The 22,255-nt window shown below is 36.5% G+C and overlaps 1 protein-coding gene and 1 pseudogene across 8 annotated transcripts; one reads left to right on the plus strand and one right to left on the minus strand.

Moving 5' to 3' along the window:
* Window positions 1–1,830: 1,830 nt before the first annotated feature.
* LOC145131614 (secreted RxLR effector protein 161 pseudogene) lies at window positions 1,831–2,514 on the plus strand (annotated as a pseudogene).
* Window positions 2,515–5,265: 2,751 nt separating this feature from the next.
* Window positions 5,266–7,430, minus strand: LOC145129040 (uncharacterized). 8 transcript variants are annotated; one of them, XM_079063792.1, is made up of 5 exons: window positions 7,241–7,430; window positions 6,934–7,137; window positions 6,463–6,520; window positions 6,061–6,161; window positions 5,266–5,587 (listed from the first exon to the last, which is right to left on the minus strand). In XM_079063792.1, exons 1-3 carry the CDS (start codon window positions 7,302–7,304, stop codon window positions 6,468–6,470), a joined length of 321 nt encoding a protein of 106 aa, XP_078919918.1. In that variant the 5' UTR covers window positions 7,305–7,430; the 3' UTR covers window positions 5,266–5,587; window positions 6,061–6,161; window positions 6,463–6,467. The 8 variants fall into 8 exon arrangements, with proteins under 8 accessions (XP_078919918.1, XP_078919920.1, XP_078919919.1 ...); XM_079063794.1 differs by having other exon boundaries at window positions 6,061–6,283; XM_079063793.1 differs by adding an exon at window positions 5,897–5,958 and having other exon boundaries at window positions 6,061–6,520.
* Window positions 7,431–22,255: the final 14,825 nt, after the last annotated feature.

Genomic DNA, 22,255 nt, shown 5'->3' on the forward strand with positions numbered 1-22,255 from the left:
GAAGCCAACTAAACTAGATTATCTTTCCAAACAATCAAAAGAAACACCAAACCTCTTGATTTAATTCACACTGATGTGTGTGATTTAAAGTCAATTCCTACTCAAGGTGGGAACAAATACTTCATTACATTCATCGATAATAGCACGAAATATTGCTACATATATTTACTTAAGAGTAAAGATGAAGCAATAGACAAGTTTGTCTTATACAAAAATGAAGTTGAGAATCAACTCAACAAGAGAATTAAAGTGGTTAGAAGTGATAGGGGTGGAGAATATGTTTCTCTATATGCTGAATTTTGTGCGAAAAATGGAATTCGACATGAATTCACATCACCCTATTCACCTCAACCCAATGGAATTGCTGAAAGAAAGAACCGTACCTTGAGAGAAATGGTTAATGCCATGATAATTAGTTCGGGTGTAAACCAGTCAATGTGGGGGAAGCTATTTTGTCGGCTAACTATCTTTTAAATAAGATACCTCGCAAAGAAAAGAATGAAATACCGTATGAACTTTGGATGGGAAGAAAGCCATAATATAAGTACTTACAAGTGTGGGGGTGGCTAGCTAAAGTTGTAGTACCACCGCCTAAGGTACAAAAGTTAGGGCCTAAAACAGTGGATTGTGTATTCATTGGATATGCACAAAGTAGTAGTGCTTATCGGTTCCTTGTGCGTGATTCTAAGAATCCTGAAATACACAAGAATACCATAATGGAATCAAGGAATGCTTCATTCTTTGAAGATGTGTTTCCTTGTTTGAACAAGGAAGTTGAAAGCCCATCTTTACCAAATAACGAAGTTGTTCGAGAGGAAGAACAAGCTCAATCCGAGGAAGAAGAGATAGAACTCAAAAGAAGTAAGAGGGCTAGAGTTGAAAAATCATTTGGTGATGATTTTTACACCTATGTGGTGGAAAGTGAACCTAAAACCTACCCAGAGGCGGTTACTTCTTCTGAGGGGCCTCAATGGAAAGAAGCCATCAAAAATGAGGTACAATCTATCTTACAAAATCATATGTCGGAACTAGTGGATCTACCTCCAGGTAGCAAGCCATTGGGTTACCGTTGGATTTTTAAGAGAAAGATGAAACCTAATGGCAGTATTAATAAATACAAGACAAGACTAGTAATCAAAGGTTATAGACAAAAAGAAGTTCTAGATTACTTTGATACGTATTCGCCGGTAACGCGGATAACATCCATTAGATTAGTTCTTGCCATTGCAGCTATCAGAAACTTGCAAGTTCATCAAATGGATGTGAAAACGGCTTTCCTAAATGGGGAGTTGGAAGAAGAAATTTATATGGAGCAACATGAGGGCTTCATTGCCTCGGGACAAGAGAACAAGGTTTGTAAACTTGTTAAGTCTCTATATGGATTAAAACAAGCTCCTAAACAATGGCATCAAAAGTTTGATCAAGTCATGATGGAAAGTGGCTTTAGAATCAATGAGTGTGATAAGTGTATCTATGTTAAAAACACCACTCATGGTTATGTCATCTTGTGTTTGTATGTTGATGATATGCTTATCATTGGTAGTGATGACAAGATAATAAGATCCACGAAGGATATGTTGAAATCCAGGTTCGACATGAAAGATATGGGTTTAGCAGATGTGATTCTTGGAGTCAAGATCACAAGAACCCAAAGTGGTTTGGTTTTAAGTCAAACACACTATGTGGATAAGATTTTTGAAAAATTTGCTAAGGGAGACACTAGCATAGCTAGAATTCCAAATTGACACTAGTCAACATCTACGTAAAAATAGAGGTGATAGTGTGAATCAAGTGAAATATTCAAGAATTATTGGCAGTCTGATGTATCTAATGAGTTGTACCAGACCTGACTTAGCATATGTTGTGAGCAGACTAAGTAGATACACTAGTAAACCCAGTTCTGAACACTGGAAGAGTATTACTAGGTTGCTAAGGTATGTGAGATACACGCGAGAATATGGACTGCATTATGGGAGACATCCAGCAGTTATCGAAGGATACACAGATGCAAATTGGATATCTAACATAAAAGATTCGAGATCTACAAGTGGATATGTGTTTACACTTGGAGGTGCTGCTGTAGCATGGAAATCATCCAAGCAAACAGTTATATCTAGATCCACGATGGAATCTGAATTTATCGCCTTAGATATTTGTGCTGAAGAGGCGGAGTGGCTACGTCAATTTGTAGAGGACATTCCCGAATGGCCCAAGTCGTTAACGGCCATATGTATACATTGTGATAACCAATCGGCAATTGGTAGAGCTCAAAGTACAATGTATAATTGGAAATCTAGGCACATTAGACGTAGACATAAAACGATACGAAAACTAATCTCTACGGGGGTTATCACGGTTGACTGGATGAAGTCAAAGGATAACATTGCGGATCCGCTTACAAAAGGCTTGAGTAGAGATGTAGTTTATAAGTCGTCAAGAGGAATGGGACTAAAGCCCATGAATGAGGCATGTCAAGAAGACTGGAGATCCCAAGATCTAGGTTCAAAAGGATAACCTAACTGTATGAGTGAGGCATGTCACTGTGGGGGAGTTAACATTACTTCCTAGTCCATTCCTATATGTAGTGACAAAATTAGGCTAAACATATGGTTTTTAATGATTCTTGGAATCACCTATGTGAGAGAGAAGTGGGGTCGCTTCGAGGGGAATTATAGGGGCACAATTCCTAAAGCTCTTGCAAAACCAGGCTAGTGTTCATGACCAAAACGAACACGTCTATGAAGATATGACCTTGTCAGGGAGAATCATGTGAGATTTACATTGTCGTCTACATAAATGGCAGCTTAGTTCAAAGACATCGAGATCTACTAACTGCTAGGAGATTAAGTGTAACTTCTTAAGGGAGGGTTCAAAGGGTAATACCTACCTATCCTATGCAGGATTCAACTGTTGAAAATTTTGTTTGGAAATTGGATGTGCAGAGATCGATCTCCATTCATGTGGGGGATTGTTGGAAAATTTAGTATAAATATTTATATTTTTACTAACTTTGGACATATATAAATATATACATATGTTGTATATATAACTAACTCTAAGTAGGTTTGTGTTCTCCTCCACGAGGACTTCGAAACGATATATTATATGTCCAAAATAGAGTATATATGAATGAGATATCGATACTCAAAGATGGGTATTTGAGAATAAATTTAGCAAAAAGAGAGGAATGTGGGAATGATTCCCACAATGGTAGAAAGACCAAACCAAATAAGGTTTATAAGCTTTAATCCATGAAAGGCTTACAAGCTTGTGTCTATGGTTATGCTACAATTCCTACCCCCGCGCAGGAGGGGTGCAAATCTTGGATTTCGTAGACCAAAAACACCGAACTTGTGCATGGGCTCGACCTGCGGACACGAATACAGCTCCGAAAACTCGAGCGCCCGCTACCCTTGTTTTTGCTAAGCTTGACAGTTTTGGTCCCTATTTTTAAATTCTGTAACGGATGCATTAATTGCGTAATTAATGACATTTATTGGCATTAAACGCTCAATCAATTAGTGATTTGTTTCCATTACACGATTCAACTATAAAAGAAGACCTTGCCATCTCATTCAAACATACGAATGAAAATACTCTTCTTCTTCCTCCTTCTCTGTACTCCTGCTTCCGGCGATTCTTTCAGGCAAGTGGTAATATCCGGCAGTACACAATACTGCTAAGGTTGTTGTACCCTAGGAACAGACGGCGAATCTATTTAAGGGAATCGAGTCCAACTCGAGTCTCAGCCACATTGTTTGCTGCTAATCTTTTCTTTACAGGAACCTTTCAAAGAGGAAAACGAAGACATTACACTAACAATTACTTGTATCTATCTATCTAGTGTAATGAGATTTAGAGAGGCACCTGTGGTTTTAAGAAATTCATTAAAGCTTCAACTTCTTGGCAGGACTCCTAAAGAAGAAATGATGACCAATAATTGTTTCAATGGATAATGTCATGAATTCTTCCATATATTTCTTAGTTGTTTGCTTACATCTTTAGGCCTTCTTTTGCTCATTTGACCATATTATGGTTACTATTTGTCCAGAAGCTGTTTCACACTCTCCATTATTCTTTATATAATTTCGTTGGCATCCTTTTATCATGCATCTGCAACATAGTCACACGAAACGGAGTTCGCAGTTCGCTAGGTCCCCAAAATCCGGTACAAAGGGGGGTAGGTTCATTTCGGTTCGAATGGGTACGATGTACCAATTAAATTGGTACAATAGACCACATAAAAAAGTCATTAAGTCCAAGACTCCAAGTTCCAACAAAAATATATTGATATTAATAATCAAATATTAAATATTCAGTAAAAATTCTTTAAGACATAACCCATTAGACAAAAAACATTAAAAAATTCAAAATAATTAAGACGCATAACTACTCAAAATTAGTCTTTCCCCTATATTTTTTTGTTCCCATAATCAACAAACTCTTCAACTAAGCTTTCCCATTGCAATATTTGTAAGAAAAACGGGATAAAATAGCCTTGAAAATTCTGAGAATTGTGGTTTCACTTTCAGATTAAAGTATTTGGGTGGTACTCCCAATCTTTAATCGGATAAGACTCGGAATTGAGAGAAAGAACAGAAAATATGGTTGTTATGAATTTCGTGATTGTTGCTGTACCTAGAAAAAATGATGACCAAAAGATTAAGTAGTTCATTTGTCTGAAAAACTGTCAAGGCAGTTTTCTTTGTCCAAAAACTACTCCAACTTTCAAAACCAATAACAGTCACCAAAACGGATTTTTAATAAAGGTCAAAATGAATTCAAAAAATCGGGTTCATTTACAGAAAATTCAGATTTCTAAGGCATTTTTTATATAGCAATATAACTCATATAAAAAATTCCCGCGCTGACCCCAGCCAAGGGCTCTACCCCTTGGACCCCGCCAGGGGTTGCCGCCCCTTGGACCCCGCTCACAGGGGCGCTGCCCTCGGACCCCCGTTCGTTTAGGAGCTTCGCCCCTAAATGACAGTCTACTTTGAATCTTGAATAAATTTAAACAAGTGTGAACTCCGCACCTTCCTTACTTGTTTAATATTCATCAAGATTGACTTTTGGTCAACAAGTCAATCCATTACACTTAAATACACATTGATGATACAAAATCACCAACAATATTGAGAAAGTAATATGGAATTAGGATGTTCTGATGAGGATGATGAAGTCGGTATATACTGTGACTAAAAGTGTAAAACTAAAATATGAAATTAATTCTAATGACTTTTTGTATGATGTGAACTATTAATGTTAATGTGAAAATTGAAAATTGAAAATTGAAGTCAAACTATTAATATAATGTGAAAGGTGAGAATTGAAGTCATTAATTAATGGTACATCGAGCCACGAATCTAAGGTGGGATGGCGAGTTCGTGTTCCCAGACTATTTAAATTGCGAACAAGAAATAACGGGTACATCGACCCACCGACTCTTAGTACAAAATCGGGTACGCCTTCCATCACGATCCAGATCGCGAACCACCAGCGATTGGTACACTTTTGTACCGTGATCCAGTTTGAATCGATCCAGTTCGCAGTTCGTGTCCAGTTTAACGAACCATGTGACTATGATCTGCAAAGCAACTCCTTTTAATTTATATATTAGCCAAAAAAGATGCTAACTACATCAATGGCTCATGTTGTAAGATTATAAAAAGTGGCAGATTATAAAGACATAGAGACATCCTTAACAAAAACTAATCATATTAATGAATTGTTGACTAATAATACATGGATTATCATGCTATTTTCCAACTTCAAAATTCAGATGGATACAAAAGCAATAATTCATTTCAATATTAAAATTAAAGAGAAATACTTGTTCCAAAAAAATGTTAAAGAGAAATAAATGAATATATAGTGTAATCAATTAAACTATTACCATAACACTAAATGACCGATCCCCAAAGGTTCCAAGACTCCCTTAACAGTTTGTTACCTTGGCTTCAGTGCCCGTTGTAGAAGAAAATATAGAAGAAGAAAAAAAATCACAACTGTTTACATATGGAAACAGTGAAATCGTTGTCTAATGTTATAGAAACTTACCATATGTCATGGTACTTCCATTTCTGAGTATTCCTTGGAAGCCAGAAGAAGATGAAGATGTTGATAAAGAAACCTATTGGTTATTCACATCCGTAGTCATTCTGGAAGCAGCCATGGTAACAGCCATCTTTGGTGAGGAATCTTCCATTAAAGATATTCTTTAAGAAAAGACTGTATGTATCATCTCTATTTTAACCCTAGCTTACCCGCACAAATTATGCATCTTCAAATAATTAATCGTATGAACATGAATTATAAGATGAGATGTTAGCATTCAATTCATTTGCAGTTTGTTTGTTTTTGAACTAAATGCACGTGGCTCAAATTTTAATTAAAATAATTACAGCAGTGAATGAAAGTCAAAACTGAATAGTATAGAAAATTCAAATTCGTGAAGCTAACCATAATCATTGTCTCTGCACAGGTCCTCTTGCCCTCAGCATCATAACTAACATCATAACTGCACATTAAAAGCACAAACAATTTCAGAACAATGGAATAGATCATTTCCTTTGCAATTCATAAGATAGCCATCCTAGTTCTTCCCCTACTTTGAAACTGAAAATAATGTACTTTAGTAATTACAAAAATTCCACCAAAAGATAAGGATTTAAGCAGAAAATTTCAATGTAGAGCTAGTTGGTTATGAGTCAATCTAAAGCTTCTTCTATACAAACAAAAAAAATCTCAGAAATTTCTCAAAACCAAGGAAGGAAAGTGTGAAAATAAAGAACATAATAAGATTCCAAAGTACGCATTGTTACATAAACTATCATAAATCACCTTCTATAAAATAAAAGGCCTATTGATTCTTAATAGGTCAAAGTTATTTGTAATTTGTTGATTCTTATGAAATGGAAAAACGAAACTCACCTGCTTCCTCTCGTAGCTTTGCGTCGATCTCCTTGATGAATGGTGATGGAAGAACTTTGCGTCGATTCTCCTGACTTTTCCACTCCGACTGAAGGTCACCGGCGTAGAGTGCAAACTGGTGTTCAATGATCGGTCGTCCCAATGCAGTCGGTGCTGAAGGGGAAGGAAAATGCAGACTTTTAGGTTGAAGAAGATGAGGCGGAGCTGCGGAATCGCTCATGAAGGAGATGAAAGAGAATAGAGGAGTAACTATAGTAAACCCTAATTACTAAATCAAAAATAATTTTGAGAGGAAGTGAGAGCATACCTGGAATCGAACCGGAGCGAAAATGTCTGTTCCATCTCAGGATAGATGCTCCATTTATATACATGGGATAGACAGTTGTGGGAGGAGTTACAGAGAAGCGGACGAACGTGGGAGGTGGGGGAAGGACGAAGAACCGACAGGAAAACTGTAAATAGCGAGTTTATGGATTTTTGCTTTTCAAAAAAGTCAAAAAAAGTATTAAGAAGTTGTTTGGTAATTTGATACGATCTTTTAAATTGTCTTTTAAGAAATCATAAATTTGTGACTTTTAGCAACTTTTGCCTTTTTTTCTCTTTGCCCCCTCAAAAGTTTAAACAAATACATTTTAAAACTATCTTTTAGAAAAAGACATGAATCAAAAAATTCTTTTCTAAAAATGACTTTTTAGTTTAAAAAGCTATCCCAAACACCCCCTATGTGGTGAGGATGGCATCACGGCTGATGTTGGGGAGGCGGTTATCCACTCCCAGCATTAGTAATATTAGTAATTTGCATCAATACACTGTAAAATGATGAGATAATGATGATAAAAATCAAGAACTACATATTAATTCCCTTTAATATCGTATATCTAATCGAAGAGTTGCATCACAATATATACAAAAAAAAAGTAAGAAAGGCAGATTATAAATATTAAAATCTATTAAAAAAGAGTAATATGATATTTAAAAATTAGATTGGGAAAATATGATATTTTGATATTTAAGAAGGTATATATAATTTTTTTTTAAAGTTAATAAGTCATAAAGAATGTTTGGTAAATTCGAAAGCACTTTTCAAAATAGTTTTTTCATTAGCTTAAAAAAAATTAAAAACATGTAAAACTTGGTCTTTTGAAACTCCTTTTAACTTTTAACCACAATAGCTTCAAAAAGAAGATTTTAAGCCAAAAACTTTTTACCTTATTCACTTATTGACTTTTTCCACCATAAAATTTATTTCAAATACTTTTTTAAAAATTAATTTTGCCACCACCATAAGTCAATAACACTTTTGTCCAAAAGTACTTATTGGAGTTCAAAAAGTAATCCCAAACACCCCATTTGTAACACCTAGTTTCCATGATGTTTCTAATTTCAGGATAGTGGGCCATAATTTGACCGATTAAAGGTCGTGGACTTCAAAGGAATAGAGTTTAGACCATATCATACATTGATAATGTTGGCTAAGTGATTAAAGCCCTTGAATTGTGGTTTGAAGCAAAGGGTAAAATCAGAAAGGTGATATTTCGGGCTTCTTGCATAAATTAATGATTTTAGTTCTGTATGTTTTTAGTCAAAAGTAATTAGATAGAATTATGGGTCTCGTCAATAGCTTCGCGTGCATATAAAGATCGCCGGAAACAGAGTTGAAACGAAAAAGTTATGATTGTTTGAAGATCGAATGGATTTGGGTGAAAACTCGTCTCCACGAGGTGGAGAGCAGGCGGCATGGAAAACACCAAGGAGCGGAGAACTGTTTTCCATGGAGTGGAATCTGGGCAGGCCCAAGCCCATGATTTTTAGGTTTTTCAATATATTTAAAGGTAATTATACATGTTTTAGGGCATTTTCTCATCCTCCATCACGTCTAGAACTCCTTGAGAGCAACCCTAACCCCCCTCTTCATGATTTGAGCTCCTTCTCTAACCTCTCCTTGAACCTCTTTTGGGTGTTTTTGGTGGTGATTTGATGAAGCTTGAAGATCAAGATAGTTCTTTTGGTTGCAAGGAAAGTTGTTTTAACTTTGTGTTGGATTAGATGTCTAAGCTCATAACTATATTTGGTATATGCTTGAATTGATAATAGCATAGTGTAACGCCTGCAGATTCGGGCTAGTCAATTTAGAGACAATAAGCGTCAAAAAAATGACTTTTTAATGAAAGATTATTTAGAATGAATAATGTTAACCATGTTATAGTATATGTCACAAGGGTTCTGTACATATAAAGAACGCCGAAATCCAAGTTATAACGAAGAAGTTATGACCTGTCGAAGTTTTACGACTAAACTGGCACGACACCGCAGTAACATAAAAAGTGAATTTTTGATAAAAAAAAAATACTTTTTAGCCTTAGTGATCTAAACAAAAGTCGTAGTATACGTTAAACCGAGAGCGTGCATAAAAAGAACTTCCAAATCTGACTTCGTATGAGGAAGTTACGATTTTTATAAGATTTAGCATAGCAGTGCACAGCCCGAAATTCGCATTTTACATCGGTCGACTTTTAGCCAAAATAATTTAAACAAGAAATGATGATATCGTGAATAGGAGTTCAACGATAAAAAAACAGTCGAAAACGGAGCTCGTATGTGAAAAATATGGACGAAACTTAGTCCCTACTCTTCGAACGCAATAAAATTCGATACAGTTTTGTAAATTGGAGATAGAATGAGAAATAACCGACGGCGTCTAAATGAAAGTTGTATTACTCGTAAATATCAACGCGTAGATATAAAAAACGTCAAAAATAGAGTTCGTATGAACGAGTTATAATTTTTAATAATATATTTACGTATTAAAATAAAGTATAAATCATATATACATAGTTACATACACACACACACACACACACACATATATATATATATATATATATATATATATATATATATATATCATTAGAAAGGTATCGACAATGCGGTCATTATAAGACTAGTGTTGAGTATTTTCGACATTAGTTTAGTACAAATATCATTAAATCTATTTAAAATAGTATTAAATGGGTGTTTAGTTGTTTATATAACTATAAGGTCATTAAGTAACTGATAGTTTTTGAAAATTCAATTACTATAAATAAGAGCCTTAGGCTCTCATATTTCTTGCACCATTGTCTTGATTCAAGAGTCTTTCTCTTCTTATCCCCCGAGCATTTCGGTCCCTCGTGATTCGACTTCTCTTTCTGTAGTTTTAGTATATTAAGGTGAGCGTTGAAGCGCTGCAAGAATATTTCTTAGAAAGATTCGGCGACAAAGTTCTACCCCTGCAGAGCCCGGCTCCCAGCTAAAACCCCCTTGTAAGTAAGTTATGATTACCCTACTTTAAGTATAACTTATATTTAAAATTAGTATTGTTATTATGAACTTATAATAAATATTTGGGCTATTATTATGACTTATATAAGTGTCGTTATAATATCTTTTTAACCACTCACGGTACGAGGAATCTAGTTTAAAGGGCCGCTTGAGTTGTTGGATTTTAGAAGTACTATATGCCAAAATGGTCCTACCCTCCGGTATTTCATGTCTGGCCCTATCTGTACATAGTGGGTGAAAAGTATTGCTTAAACGCTTATATAATAATAATAATAATAATAATAATAATAAGACTAATAATTAGTCACGGTAAATATTAGACTAAAATATAGTGGTAATAATACTAGGTTTCATTGAAGGAAATTATTTTTAAGAAGCGAAGCGCTGTCTGAGTTCGGAATCACCACTGTAACAGGTAAGTGCGTACTCTCTTTCATGAACATGATTTTAATACAAGTATTAATTAATGTATTATCTGTTAAGGAGTTTATATGTGAGTGCATAGTCCCTTTCATGAACATGATTTTAATACAAGTATTGATTGAAGAATTAAATATATGTTTATGTGCGAATTATTTGATGTTGCCTGAAATACGTGTTAAAGAACATACCTGATAATATATGATGATTTAGGATAAAGAGTAAACCTAAATTAATTATGAGGAATATTGGGTAGCATCTTCATACGAGTACGAGTGAGTTATACTCAGAGAATAGAACTTTAATATATGTCATTGATCCGGGAGCATGGATTAGACAGTCATTGTCCCTAGTCCGAGAGTATGGATTGGACATACTCAAATGTCATTAATCCGGGAGTATGGATTAAGACATAGTCAGTTATCCTTAGTCCGGGAGTATGGATAGGACATAGTTATTCGTCATTAATCCGGGAGTATGGATTTAGACATAGACATTTGTCCCTAATCCGACAGTATGGAATAGGCACAATTATTGATCCAAGAGCATGGATTAGATCTAGGAGTAAGAGGTAAAATGTAAGGTCCGAGAGTATGGATAGTCTCGTGAGGATTGGCGGGGTGGGGTAAGAGTTGATTATATATGTGGGCAAATTGTATATTTTGTGAGATCTAAATTATATATATGATATAACATTGTGGGATTGAAATCCCTATGTACTCACCAGGTTTCCCAACCTAACCCACTCAAGCTTATTTGTATCACAGGTGTCGATATGAAGCTACTTTACACTGAGAGATTTAAAAGAGATGTAGATCACTAGTGTAAATGAATTAAGTTCTGTTTATGCTTATGTTTCTGTATTGACAATGACATCCCAATGTTGTAAAATGAATAAATACATTTCTTCGGAAAAGATTTGATAACGTATTTATCATGTTTTTTTGGGAACAAATTCCGTAACACATTTCTTTAAAAGATACTCTGATTTTCAAAATAAAACATAAACAAATCGGTCTTTTCTAGCCGTGAAAATGGGGATGCCACAGTTGGTATCAGAGCATTAGTTTAAGCGAACTAGGAATAAGGATTTATTTCTAGACTTAAACTTAGAATGCTAAGCGATGATCGTGAGGAGCGTGTCTAATAAATTTAGGTAATACACCTGGATAGACACAAGCACTAACTTATTTAGGGAAAATGTCTAAAATGATTTTATGTGCTAAATGATTTATGATATGCATTATATGATCGAATCTATGGTTTGTTGTCGACCGGATCTGGAAACCTTATGTCTTCAGATTTCTAAACGTTTAATTACGGTATTAGAACTAGTATGTAACTTTCAGAGTGATATGGAGATTTACACGTCGATCATAAATAAAATCTTTCCTATCTTAATTCTCGTTATTACACACCGAACGTATGATTTGGTGTATAGATCGAAATGGAAAGAACCCGAAGCGGAGTCGGAAATTCAAACGGAAATAGGAATCAACAGCCTCAACCTCAAGTGATTGAGCAAGTACCTATTATAGCAGCTACACCTGAGCCAATCACAATGGTCGGGGTACAAGCGATGATCCAGATGACGTTGGATCGTCAAATGGAGGAGACAAGGTAATTACTGCTACAAGATAGGGATGAAGCTACAATGCTTGTTTGTAACATTCTGATTTCGAGGAATGATATATGTATATGTTTTGGCTGGGTGACTTGACGAGTTGGTGCCTCAACTCGTCGAGTAGAGTTGAGTTGGCTACGTAGGTTAATGAACTGACTCGACGAGTCAGTGTGCCGACTCGCCGAGTTGGCGCTGTGAGATGAAACCATAAATCCCTGGGTTTGTGGCCTATTTAAGGGGCCTTAAGCCCTCATTTCCGCCTCACCAGATACCTAACTTCACTGAGAGAAACCCTAATCGCCTTTGAGCTAATAGAGAGAGTGTTGAGCTAATATTGAGAATTTCGGTGCATCTTTGGAAGAGAAGAGAAGGATTTCAAACAAGGAACGAGAATGAGGCTATTAGATCAGTTGTTATTCATCCAAGAGCTTCTGTGAAAGGTATAAAGTTCATATCGTTCTCATTTTGTTGTGTAGATCTCATATTATTGGAGTTTAGGGCTTTTTCTATCTAATATTGGGGCTTTAAGTGTATTGAGTACATATAGAGATTTGGACATCAGATCTGGACCTTATGAGGCTCCTAGAGTCCAAAGGTCCCTGCTTTATTCAGCCCTAATAGAGCCTTTGAGTGAAAAACCCTTATTAGAGCATGTTATTGGCATTTCAAGCCCTAAGTGTCATGCATGGACGTAAAACTCATGGCTTTATGTGATAATCGAGCCCTGGAAGTGCAGATCTAGAGTGTGGAAGGGTTTTCTGCCTTGAAATCGTCTGAATATGTGATGAGTCTGGATAGACTCGCCGAGTCGATGAGCTAACTCGACGAGTCGGTTAGGGTTTGTCCCGATGAGCTGGACCGTACGATAGCTCGGCGAGTTGGGAGTTAACTCGATGAGCTAGACCTTCATGAGACTTTGAGGAACGAGTGGACTCGACGAGTCGCATGAGTGCACTCGGCGAGTCAGGTCAAACTTGGACTGTTGACTCGAGTTGACTTTTGTTGATTTTAGGGTCTGGTCAACATGAGTAATGGAGACCATGGAGGGGTAAAATGGTCTTTTACCCATTTCAAGAGTTAGAGAGAGAAAGAATAACCTTTGGTTATTTAGAGATGTGAATAGAGTATTAATTAGAGATATTCATCCTATGTGATAGGCGGAGGCTATTTCGAGATTCGTGTACGAGGTTACTCATTTGCGTGCTTACAAGGTGAGTCTTCTCACTATACTTACCTGAGTGGTAATAGTTGTGAGACCAGAGGGTCTTATTACCTTATTGACCGGAGGGTCCTATTTGTGTATACTATGATATGTGTCATTAGTGATATGTGTCATCATGCATACTGTCTTTGTGACTTATGCTACTATATTGTCCTGTGTATGTGTATTACTATGAGATTATACTGAGATATGTGCTATTATGCATCCTGTCTTTATGACTTATGCTATCGTCTTATTTTGTGTATATACTGGGTTATGACCAGAGGGTCATATGTGCTTATACTGAGTTATGTGATATTGTGCATGTTGTCTTGTGATTAAATTATATGTTATCCTGCGCATTATTGAGATAGGACCAGAGGATCTAATCAGAGTTGTGAGACTGGAGGGTCTTCACTGAGATACATGACCGGAGGGTCCATGCCGAGTTATAGCCATGAGAGGCTTATTATTTGTGTATGTGGTATTTTAGGGAACTCACCAAGCTTCGTGCTTACCGTGTTATGTGATATGTGTTTCAGGTTTTCTCAGGATCGCGGGAAGGCACCGGCTTGATTGTACACAATAGAGAAAGAGTTATGTTTTGAGGATCCTGGAGTATTAACCAAACAATTATAGAGTTGTGTTTTGTAAATTAAATTAATGAGAGTTTTGTGAAGTGTGTTATGAGAATTATATGATTTTAAAATGAAAACTTTGTTTGAAAATTTACGGTGTTACACTGTTGAACAGCCCGAGTTAAATGATGGGCAGTCAAAGGAGGGGAACTACAGCAGGACCGTTGGTCAAGCTGATCTGCCAGTGATTAGGAGGAACAACCAAGACGACGGGGTCGAAAGAAATGGATGCAAGTACAAATATTTTCTAACTTGCAAGCCATCGACCTTCACTAGGAAGGAAGATCTGATCGGAGTTATGGATTGGATCTCGGAGATGGAATTAGCCTTCATGACATGTGGTTGCAAAGGCAAGCTACAAACCACATTTTCAGTGCGTCAGTTTAGAGGAGTCACTGTTCGCTGGTGGAACACCCCGGGGAAGACTCTAAGCCCCAATGAGCCCCTGCAACTGACTTGGGCAGAGTTTTTGGTGCATTTCAAGCGCAAGTACTGCTCAGCCCAAAATCTGCTCGAGCTAGAAAACTAATACCTGACTTTGAAGAAAGGAAGCATGTCCATCGATGAATACACCAACTACTTCACGGACAAAATGGAGTTTGCTTTGCGCCTTGTCCCAGACGAGTTGACAAAAATTGATAAGTACGCAAAGGTACTTCCTTGGGAATATGCAGTGCCAGTACGTCAGGCACCTACTCTAGAGGCAGCTATCTGGGCCGCCAAGTCTGTTGAAGATATACTCAAGGGAAGAGCCACCAGCAAGGTTGAAGAGCCGAAATTTTGAGCAACTCCCTCCTCTCTTCTCTCTCTCATAATCATCCTCTTGATTTGGTATGTTTGTGAGCCATTAGAGGTGCTACATTTGTGGTACTTGTTCTCAAAGTTAAGATCTTCAAAGGAATCCATTGTTATCACTATATAACAATAAAGGTATGTCTTTTAATCCCTGTTATCTTGATTTAAAAAATAATAGGAGCATACTAGGGTTTCTAGTTTTTGTTTAATGCTTGTATATCTAATAGTGAAAGCATAGATCCAACAATTAGGGTTGCATGCACACATAGGATTGTTTGCTATGTATAAAACCAACAGTTTGGATCTATCAAAGTCACCCCATTTCTAGACTATTGTCAATATAAAGTTCATATCTTGCTCTAAAGTCAGGTATGGGTGATTTTGGAGTTAAGTGGATGCCAACATCTTTTAATCAGTTTGGAATGCTTCTTGGATCTCATGGACTATAAAAATTATGATCTTTTGCCTCCCCTTTAAGCCACACAAGTTATCTTGGTCCTTTAGGTCATTTTAGCATATTAAAGTTTAGATATCGAAAGTTTGTGGCATCATTATGGATATAGTTGGAAACTTTATCCATCTAAACATCATGTTGATTTTTGGCGGATGGAGACTTGGACTTAATGGATTAAGTGAGAAAGATGCATTATTGGTCCCTTTGAGACTTAAAGTTTAGATTCTTGGTTGATTGGACCATCCTAATGGATAAAGTTGGAAACTTCATCCATTATGAAGTTATTAGGTGTCAGGTCTGAAAAGTTGGAAGATTAGGTTTAAGTGCTTAACCCATTAAGCTGTTGGGACCAGTTCCCACAGCGTGGCATGTTGCTCGCCACAAAATGGAAGTTGGTGTCACCGCGACTAGTTGTCGTGTAGCTGCCATGATGTGGCCTATGGGTGTCCACGATATGGATATTAGTTGAGGATGACTTTGACCAGTCTGGCTTTTGGTTAAACTTGGAGAGGTGTTGAGCTATAATTTGAGATTTAGCTTGTGATTGGTTTAGGAGGTTCGTGTAGCTAATTATGTGGGACTTTGAGTAGAGGATTTCAACTCTTCGTTCATTTGAGTTTTCTTACTGTATTTCCTATATCATAGCGTGTGCATGTCAGACCAGTTGGGTCATATTTGCTGATTGTTGTTATATGTGTATCTGAGTTGCTGATAACTACACGATTGCTGATAGTTCGTACGGTTACTGATAACCCATAGGGTTGCTGATACCCCATAGGCTGTTGTGCAGCCCAAAGGACTGTTATAATCCCAGGATTGCTGATAAATCATAACTATTTATATTGTTGTGTTGTATGTGATATTTAGGAAGGCTGATAGTCTTGCGGTTGCTGATAATCCATAATTGATTATTATGATGTGTTGTATGTGATATTTTGGAAACTCACTAAGTTTTGTGCTTACAGTTGTGGATTAATTGTTTTTCAGGTATTTATCGGATTGTGAAGGCGGGACTCTACACACACATCAACAATTTTATGATTCAAGATTCAGCATTGTCTTCCTTATAACTCTGATTTTTGAATGATGGTTTATGAACAATTTGTTTGACTTGAATTTAACTTTATAAAACATGTGTTTGTTCTATTTTAAAAATAAAAAATATATATTCTGGGATTTGGGACGTTACACTATTATTTTATATTTTGTATCATTTTTACACTAGAAATAATATTCTGAAATATAATTTTAAAATATATCATAATAGTCATGTTTTTTAGTTTTAACCATAAAATAGCCTAAAAATGACAAAAATAGCGATAAATTTCCAAAGCCACCAATTGCGAAAATGTGGTTCACCTGCAAAAAAAATGAAAAATGAAAATGACATCATTTTGGACGTTGTTGACTGCAAAAAGTGAAATCATTTGTGATTTTTTTTAAACATGTATTATCTTGTCATGTGGACTGTGGAAATCAAAGACCATACTATGAAAATCAGAACCCTTAGTATGAAAATTTGTACATTGTAGAGGATGTTATCTCATAAGAGATTGCTTTGTAAAAAAGAGTTATCATAATCAATTGTCTGCTTTTTTTAGCACAATTTTCACTATGTTTTTCTTCTGATTTACTTATCATTTTTTTCCACCTTACCATTTTTTCTCTTGTTGAGATAACATGAGTTCAAACATTCCACATGACTAATTGTTGTTTTTGTTGGTGGTTGATGGCGGTTAGAAACAACATGTTCGATAAAATGCAGCAAATCGATGTCGTTGGTGCGAACCGATCTAGCGGCAAAAGAGCGTCTGGTAGTAAAAGATGGAAAAAGCTTTGCTAAGAATAAATCCAGTAGAAGGGGTAGCAACAATCAAACAGGTATGCGTATCTCTCTAAATGATTCTGATCACAATGTTGGTGGATATGTTGCCTATGGAACATCGGTCCAATAACAACTCAATTCACAAGTAGTTTATGAAAACTAATATACGTATCGAGAATTCAATATGTCGATCCCAGATATTATGTACCATATCAAACACCTGTAGCACCATATCAAACATTGGTACCACCATATCAAACATCGATAACACCATTTCAAACGTTGGTTGTATAATATCAAATGCCAATTATACAATACAACCTATTTTTCCAGTCTAAAAAGTGGGCCGAAAGGAGAAGAAAGTGGTATTGAAGATGCATATGTGTAACTAACATTGGAAGAACAATAGGAAACACACTCAACTACTAGAAAAATGGACCATGGTATGTAACTCAAATGAGTTCATGAACCGCAATTAATTATTTTTGTTGATGATCAAGACCAGCTAAGAGTATACGTTTTTTTTGTTGAAAGAGAGCTAAGAGTATACGTAAATAAGAACAAAAGGCAAATACAAGTAGAAAGAAGTATATTGAATCAAATTGTATCTGAATTGAAAGCAACAAAAAGGAATATCAAGATGTTAAACCCATTGAGAATCTTGCAGTATGACAATGCTCAAAGACACATCAAGGACTTACACACTCAAGAAAAAAGGTAATAAAACATAAAACCTTTTGCTTTTGTGTATGCTCGACGGCTTTGAGTTATCTTCTTATTTATTCCATATCTTGATGTGTCTGAGCATGTTGATGTTGTAATTTGATAATTTTGCATCAGCTCTGTACTCTTCTCTTTGCGTAACCATTCTATTTTAGCTTCCCTTTGGATTTCAATTCTATGTACCTGCTAAGCTGATTTAAGTCCCACCTTCAAATATTCTTCAAAGGTTACCTCTTGCTAAACCCCTCATAAGAAATGTTCATGCACAAACTCCCACATATTCCATAAATCATGCTAAATCCCTGAATCAAATCACAGAAACCAATAAAAGATGAATGTGTAAGAAACTAAACACCACCAAAAACCACAACAACCATGCATGTACGGTGTTGTTTATCATTCATAATAACATAACCAAGACCAAAACTTTCACCCTTTGCATGAAAAAAGAAAAAGAAAATTTACAAATAGAAAAAAAGATAATAAGTGGATACCTGATTCTTACTTAACTATTTGAAAAATAGACCAAGATATGCAACTTAAATGAGTCCTTGATTTTACAATTAACTATTGTTGTTAATGATCAAGACGAACCAAGAGAAAGTAATAATTTGAAAAAGCAAAATACAAAAAGAAAGAAGTATAGGCAATAAACTCGTATTTAATTTGAAAGCAACAAAAAGGAAAATCAAGATGTTGACCACAGGAATTGTCAAACCCATGGAAATTCTTGCAGCATGACAATGCTCAAAGACACATCTAGGGCATAAACACTCAAGAAAAAAGTAATTACACAGCCTTGATTGCTTTTATGTTTTTTCTTTATTAATTGATTCCAATAATGATGTGTCTGACCATTTACATGTTGTAACTCGATAACTTCTTGCATCATATATGTCTTCTCTTTGCATAACCATTTCTATCTCAGCTTCCATTTTAATTGTTGTTCACTTGTATGTTACCCGCTGAGGCTAATTAGATTGCCACCTTGGAATGTTCTTCAAATGCAATCTCTTGCTAAACCCTTCAACATCGTTCACTTGCAAACACCCCTCTGTCCCAATAAATCTTGAGAAATCCCTGAATCGAACTACAGAAACCAGTAAAAGATAATGCACAAGAAATTGAACACCACCAAAAAACCAGAGAAACCATGTGTGTTGTTATTTTTTGTTCACAAGAGTAAGGCCAAAACATCAACCAAGGCCTAACCTTTCAGCTTTCACCCTTCACCCAATCATCTTCTTCCTCAACATGAAAAACAAGAACATCAAGAAAAAAATGGATAATGAGTCGATCGATTACCTGATTCTTAGTTGGAGCCATGGAGATGAAAAGTGGTGGATGCTACAACAAGTCAGCGCGAGAGAAGTAGCAGGTCAAGAGCACAATAGCTTATTACAAATGTCATACAAAATAGTCTACTATAAAAAATTGATATTATATAAATACCAAATATAACAAACATTTCAAAACTGATCCAATAAACATCCACATTACAAACATAGATCCAAATATTCATTGATAAACATCTATTCGCGAACTACTTGCATTCCATCGGATCTATGAGATAGATGTAATTCTTTTAAAAATCTTAATCTTCCTAGAGATTCGGGGATTGGACCTGTCACATTGCTCATTGATAGATCTAAGTGCCTTAAATTGGTTAGTCTTCCAAGTGCTTCTGGAATCGTACCATTCAAAGACTGACTTAAATCCAACCTCTCCAAAGCATATTGAGAGCATTCTGATACATTTTGCGGTGAGTCAATCACTTCTATTTCAAAAGGATTCCTAGTTGCAAACAACCCTTTCAGGTGACAGTGTCTCCAGATTCCAACATCCTCAATATTCTTAAACTGGTCAGAAGAAAGATCAAGCTCTAGAAGGTTAGGAATAATAAGAACCCAAGAATTCAGCATGTTTCCTGAGAGATCAAGGACTCTTAAGGAACTCATGTTACTGAAAACAGATGGAAATATGTCTTCAATTGAATTTTGGCTAAGACCCAAACGTTGGATGTTAGAAAGCGTACTGATATTAAAATTATGACACTTAGGTACACATAATTTGAGAAATGTAAAATGTTCATGTGTAACACCCCTAATCCAGCAGCACCAAGAAAGGAAAGGAAAGCCCTAAGTCAAAGGGTCAACTCGTCGAGTCCAAGGAGGAACTCGACGAGTCGAAGCGGGCTCTGTGTCGTAATTTAAGTGGCCGACTCGGCGAGTCAGGGGACTGACTCGGCGAGTCAGGTCTGGGTTGAGAAAACCCTAATTTCCGAACTTAGCACCCTATTTAAAGGACCTTAAGTCCTCACCCCAACCTCTTTGTTACCCCTTGAGAGTCAGGAAACCCTAATCTCGTGTGTGAGCCATTGGTGAGAGTTTTTGAGCTTTGGAAGGTGATTCTAGTGAAGGAGGCTTGTAGATCAAGAGGCTAGCATCAAGGAATTCGTGTAGATCCAGAGTCTACTTCAACTTGGGCACATTTTAGAGGTAACAAGTTGTTACCTTGATCTCTTCCCTTCTAGATCTATTCATGGATGATGATTTGGGGCTATTTAGCATGTTAGGATTCATTTTGGGTTTTGGGTCTAGATCTGAGGTTGCAACTTCAGATCTAGACTTATCTTGGTCCATGAAATTATAAAGTATCAGCCCTTTAGCTTGTTTGTGAGCATTCTTGTCTTGAACTAGGGATGAGAGTGGGTCCAAACCCGGACCAGTAGACCCGGACCCGGAAAACCCGGGAACCGGTTAACGAGATTTTTTAGGACCGGAAACCGGACCGGTATATAGGAACCGGTTCCGGTTCGGTTCCGGGTAAGGTACCGGGTAAAGTGGGTCTAGAACCGGAAAACCGGAAATATCAAAGTGGGTCGAATGGAACCGGTTAAAGTGGGTCTAAAACCGAAAAACCCGAAGAACCAGGTAAAGTGGGTCGAATGCATGTTTTAAAATTTCACAAAATACAAAAATAAAGCTGAGAAAAAAAAATTCACAGCTTTGATATCCCAACTTTGGGAGACTATAAATCAATGAATATTAAACCAAAAATGAAAACATTATAGTCTAAAATCATGTACAAACTCTATACTACACTTTGGAAAAAACCGCATGCTATTCCGACTTCAAACGAATTAAATATGCATGTTTTAAATCTATCACGAAATACAAAGAAAGCTGAAAAACATAAAATTTTCAGCTTTGATATCCCGACTTTGAGAAACTATAAGTCAATGAATAAACACCCAAAAATAACAAAATTATAGTCTAAAATCATGTACAAACTATAAACTACACTCTGGAAAAAACCTCATGCAAATCCGACTTCAAACGAATGAGATATGCATGTTTTAAAACTATCACAGAATATAAAAAAAGCTGAAAAACATAAAATTTCCAGCTTTGATATCCCAACTTTGAGAGACTATAAGCCAATGAATATAAACCCAAAAATGACAAAATTATATTCTAATATCATGTACAAACTATAAACTATACTATGGAAAAAACCTCATGCCAATCCGACTTTAAACGAATGAGATATGCATGTTTTAAAACTATCACAGAATACAAAAAAAAGCTGAAAAACATAAAATTTCCAGCTTTGATATCCCGACTTTGAGAGACTATAAGTCAATGAATATAAACCCAAAAATGACAAAATTATAGTCTAAAATCTTGTAAAAACTATAAACTATACTATGGAAAAAATCTCATGCCAATCCGACTTTAAACGAATGATATATGCATGTTTTAAACTTTCCATAGAAACCGGTTCCGGCCCCTAAAACCGGTTTCGGTTCTTAAACCTGGTTTACCCGGACCCAAAGGACCCGAAACCCGGATTACCCGGAACCCGGATAGAGCCGTTCTTTAAACCCGGGACCCGGACCGGTTTTACATATTCCGGTTCTAACGGTTCCGGCTCCGGTCCGATTCCGGTTCTGGTCCGGTTTTCCGGTTCTAAATCTCATCCCTATCTTGAACCTTCTCTCTAGCTTGTATTGAGCCAAAATCACCTTGCATGCACGTAAAGTTGGAAACTTTACGTGTAATGCTAGCCCTAGGAGTCCATATCTACTATTGGGAAGCAATGGAATGGGCTGCAATCGACAGAATAGGGATGACACGAGTGGACTCGGCGAGTCTGTTTATGGACTCGGCGAGTCGGGTCGCAAAACCCTAATCCTCTCTGGTTATGAGTCAGATCAGTGAGTTGAGTGGTAACTCAGTGAGTTGGACATGACTAGGACTCGGAGATTGAAGGACTCAATGAGTCATGGGGTGACTCGGCGAGTCGAGTCGCGAATGGA

Source organism: Lactuca virosa, chromosome 8 (genome assembly GCF_052849685.1).
Source record: "Lactuca virosa cultivar CGN04683 chromosome 8, Lactuca_virosa_CGN04683_v6, whole genome shotgun sequence".
Classification (NCBI taxonomy): domain Eukaryota; kingdom Viridiplantae; phylum Streptophyta; class Magnoliopsida; order Asterales; family Asteraceae; genus Lactuca; species Lactuca virosa.

What these genes read in the sequence shown, in the direction of transcription:
- LOC145129040 (XM_079063792.1), bottom strand. Translation starts at nt 7,304, where the DNA reads ATGTATATAAATGGAGCATCTATCCTGAGATGGAACAGACATTTTCGC. An exon ending in TCGCTCCGGTTCGATTCCAG is followed by an intron (nt 7,138 to 7,240) that starts GTATGCTCTCAC and finishes GCGATTCCGCAG; the next exon opens with CTCCGCCTCATCTTCTTCAA. An exon ending in AAAGCTACGAGAGGAAGCAG is followed by an intron (nt 6,521 to 6,933) that starts GTGAGTTTCGTT and finishes TTTAATGTGCAG; the next exon opens with TTATGATGTTAGTTATGATG.